The sequence below is a fragment of the Aplysia californica genome, unplaced genomic scaffold, assembly GCF_000002075.1.
Source record: "Aplysia californica isolate F4 #8 unplaced genomic scaffold, AplCal3.0 scaffold00436, whole genome shotgun sequence".
NCBI classification, from domain to species: Eukaryota; Metazoa; Mollusca; class Gastropoda; order Aplysiida; family Aplysiidae; genus Aplysia; species Aplysia californica.
This window is the reverse complement of record NW_004797706.1, coordinates 194,917-199,188: the sequence shown is the minus strand read 5'-3', so window position 1 is coordinate 199,188 and position 4,272 is coordinate 194,917. Positions and strand designations below refer to the sequence as shown.

Sequence of the window (4,272 nt, the reverse complement as noted above, 5' to 3'; positions counted from 1 at the left end):
CCAACCTGTAGCCTTCATTAAAGTTTACTGACGTCATTTTACAAACATCAATTCGTTTGTTTATATTAAGGGCTTCTTGAATTAAACCATTGTCACATGACCTCGTTTACTACGAAATACTATTATACTTTGGTTCCCGTACTTGCTTCAGCATCCATTCCGGCCAGGAAGCAGGTGAGAAAGGCTGGTCACTGTGTGTCGGTCTTCTTTGGGAAAGCCGCTCTTTGACGTGTGCTAGTCACGGCTGGGTGACCGCCCTTTGATGTCTGGTAGTTGTGATTGTGTGATTTCCCTTTGCTGTCTACTGGTCACAATTGGGTGACCGCTCCTTGCTGTCAGGTGGTCGCAGACGAATGACCGCCCTTTGATTTCTGATGATCAGTGTTGGATTACCGACTTTTAATGTCTGCTAGTCTCCACTGAGTGACTGTCCTTTAATGTCTGCTGGTCTCCACTGGTTGACCGCCCTTTGATGCCTACTGGTCATAGCGGCGGAGTCTGTGATGTAGACAATGGAGGCCGTGTCAAAGCAAGGGCCGACAATCGTTGTTAAGGTTTATGACAACAACCCCCCTCAGCCCTCCCCCCAACCAAAAAAAAAATTCTTTTAAAAAATAAACCAAAACAGAAAAAAAGGAAAATACGCTAGTAACAAATAATTATAGAGGAGCCTATTTGCCCGCAAAGAGCTGTGTAACGCATTATAATTTTTCTCACCGTGTTTACATATTACTGTTTCCATGAGTACCAATTGAAAGCAAAGAAAAACAAAACAAATTTAAAAAATAAAAAATAAAAGGAAAGCCAAGACTGAGAGAAATTTACTTTAAGGAAAAAAGGTTACTTGTTCGTACTTTTTCAAATGTGTCAAAATAATTTTTTTTTTTTTTCGAAACATCTTTTGCAGGAAAACAAGACAAGTGTTTCTTTAACTCTGTTGCACTTTGTACACCATCTGTGAGCTTGTGAGAGTGGCTGGTCAATGTGTGTCGCCTTCTATGGGGAAGCCGCTCTTTGAGGTCTGATGGTCATTGTTGGGTGACCGCCCTTTGATGTCTGATGGTCATTGTTGGGTGACCGCCCTTTGATGTCTGATGGTCATTGTTGAGTGACCGCCCTTTGATGTCTGATGGTCAATGCGTCCGGCGTCTGTGATGTGAACAATGGAAGCCGTGTCAAAGCAAGGGCCGACAATCGGTGTCGGTGTTTTTGAAGACAAATACCCCTCTTTAGGGGGACGCTTGACTCCACTATAAAAGTGAAGGGGTCTGGAAATTTCTTCAGTTCAACATATCGCTCTCGCAGTGACAGGTTGGATACGTCTTGTATTTTCCTCTAGAGAATTTCTCGACAACTCGGCAGATATCTAGCATGGCTACTCTCACGTTTCCCGATGTCACCGTCATTCGTGATGGAGACTTTCTGGAGAATTTCAACATGAAGTTTGTGCGTGTCCTTGCCAAGAAGAAGAATTCGCAAGTTCTGGAAGCTTCCATGAAGAACGACGACTCCATTCGTAAGGCAATCAAGAAGATCCCTTACCTGGACAGTAAAGTACGACATCGAGGTCTCAGGGACATAACCGAGGAGTTGACCATCATGCACAACGTTCAGCACCCGCACCTCATGAAGATGGACTGGGTGGTCACGTGTGACAGCTTCCTGGCTATCTGTATGCCTCTGTGTTCTCAGGGATCTTTGGATGGATTGCGTCAGTCGCTCCAGCGGGACCAAGTGGAACGGGTTTTTGTGCAAACCACCTGTGCCCTGAGATATCTCCACGACCAGCGCTGTGTACACGGGGACGTGAAGCCAGCCAACATCTTCCTAGACGCCTCCGACAACGCCATCCTTGGAGACTTTGGTTGTTCTCGGATCTTACCTAATGGAAAAAACACTGTGAGTCGGTGGAGAGGAACTCTTGGATACCTTGGATTTGAGTTTTTCCTTGGATGCAAATTCGACCCTTTTTTGGTAAGTTTTTCGTTTCGAACTTTTTAAAAACAGTTTATGGTCTCTTTATTTTGACTTTCTAAAATTTTGGCATTCATTTTCAGAAATGTAGCATTATGTATATCTTTTAAAGTTTTTTTTTTTTTACAAAGCAAATGAGAGAGAGAGAGAGAGAGAGAGAGAGAGAGAGAGAGAGAGAGAGAGAGAGGAGGGGAGGGAGAGATAGAGAGATATATATATAGAGAGAGATAGAGATAGAAAGAGAGGGAATGTTTTACGGAGCGGGTTGTCCCAGCACGTGTGACATGTATTTACTTGGCCTAATGTCATGTCTTGTTGTGCGTTTGCGTGAGTGCACCTTTAAGTCTAACTTTTGTAACGTCTACTGCCATTGTTAACGACCAAGACATATTCCTCCCTGCGAGATGAATAAATATTGTCATTGTCATTGTCATTGTGACATTAATGCAACATGATTTCGTCATAATATTTCCTACTTTCGTGTATCTTTTCCTTTATTTCGTTAAAGTTGCCTTTTATTTTCTCTCTTAGTCTTATATAATTTAAGAAATTTAAAATAATTTAAGATGTTTATAGCAATCTTTTAAGCCAGGGTTCCGACATCTAATATCTCCCTACCTACTTTTCTCTTCTCAGATGGACGCATACGCACTGGGAGCCACGCTGTGGTCACTGGTTTTCAGACTCAAACCAGCAGACCTGGATCTACTGGACGCTGTGAGGAATTCTTCTCTGCCTGAAATGTACAGGTAAGATAACAATAGATTTTGTTTCAGCTACTAATGCCATTTTTCAGTACTATGTATTGCATATTGGAATACCTACTAGCTTAGACTTTGGTTTTAAGTTTTGGGGTGGTATTATTATTGATTATAAAAAAATAGATCCAGTAGGAATTTATGTTTGTACTTTGACATCAAAATGCCGCCTTAAACAAGATGTCCGCACGAGGATTAGATAAAGTTATATTTATACTTTTTATAAACTTTAGATTTTCCAGTGTTTTACTATTCGGGACATCTCTCACATCAAAAGCTTTGTACTATGAAGTAGTAAATTCCCAATTTGAGTGTACAAAACTATTTTATAATTACCAGCTTGTATAACTTTACTTCCAGCTACATTCAGTTGATGTTTGACACTCAAAGAACTATGAATGTATTTTGTACTGATATTTATAAAATATTTTCTAACCTCAATCTGTTTGTTTTTTTCCTCCACAGAAAAGTTCTGAAAGGACTTTTGCGCAGAGATCCTCAGAAGCGACTGTCTGTTCCCGGCCTCTTGGAGTTCTTGTCTACTCGTGAGAAGCTCAGGGGAATTATGGAGGGTTTGTGAGAAACACGGACCTTTGGTAGTCGCAACCTTTTTTCTTTTTATAAACTAACTTAATACTAATATCTATTTCTTATTAACAAATTAATATAACACATTCCGACACCGAGATTTTAAAGTTCTTGCTATCTTCATTTTTAATTACAGATTTGGCACCATCTTTGAGTTTAAACTATTACATATTTTCAAAATATTAACGGAAACTTAAAAACGTACTTACTAACATTAGATACAAAGTAACGAGTATCAACTTAATATATTCCACAAAATAAAAGTCACTAAATCAAATGAATAACAGACTAAAAATTTATTCAGAAAAGAGCACCAAGTAATGAACACTAACTTCAATATAATAATATTAACTAATTAACAATAATTATCCAATTAACTGAATAACGCTTGCTATAAAATACCAGCTGACCAATTCTAAAACACTAGCTAACCATCATTACACCTTATTTAACAAACTCAAGTTGTAAAACATTAGCTGTCTCCATCACCCACTGACAAACCTGCGCCCAATACTAACTAATCAGTGCCAACAATTAACGAACTTTTATCAACCGTTTACAAACCAAAATTAACCTCTAAACTACTACCATTAACCATTTTTAACAATCTAATTAACTAATACTAATCACTAACTAACCAACTCTAATCACTAATTAACTAACACTAACTCCCCCAGACGTGAGCGCTCGGTAGCGCCGTCTTTTTAATCAGGCCTCAGTGTACTGTGTACTCTGTGACGGTCCCAAGCCCGTGAAAACTGAGAGGGAAAAGACGTGTTCAGTGATGAAGAGAACTGTAGCGATGAATATACATATCTATATCTATATATATCTATATCTATCTATCTATCTATCTATATCTATCTATATATATATATCTATCTATATATATATATATATATATATATAAAAAGAAATGCACCTATCAAAATAAACATTTTTCTCTTTGAAA

General features: G+C 38.7%; 1 protein-coding gene across 1 annotated transcript; it reads left to right on the top strand.

The window, feature by feature from the left end:
• The first annotated feature begins 1,371 nt into the window (after nucleotides 1-1,371).
• On the top strand, nucleotides 1,372-3,312 carry LOC101846600 (serine/threonine-protein kinase ppk16-like). The gene is made up of 3 exons (XM_005104795.1): nucleotides 1,372-1,974; nucleotides 2,611-2,723; nucleotides 3,198-3,312. The coding sequence occupies exons 1-3, from the start codon at nucleotides 1,372-1,374 to the stop codon at nucleotides 3,310-3,312; spliced, it is 831 nt and encodes a 276-aa protein (XP_005104852.1).
• The last annotated feature ends 960 nt before the right edge of the window (nucleotides 3,313-4,272 follow it).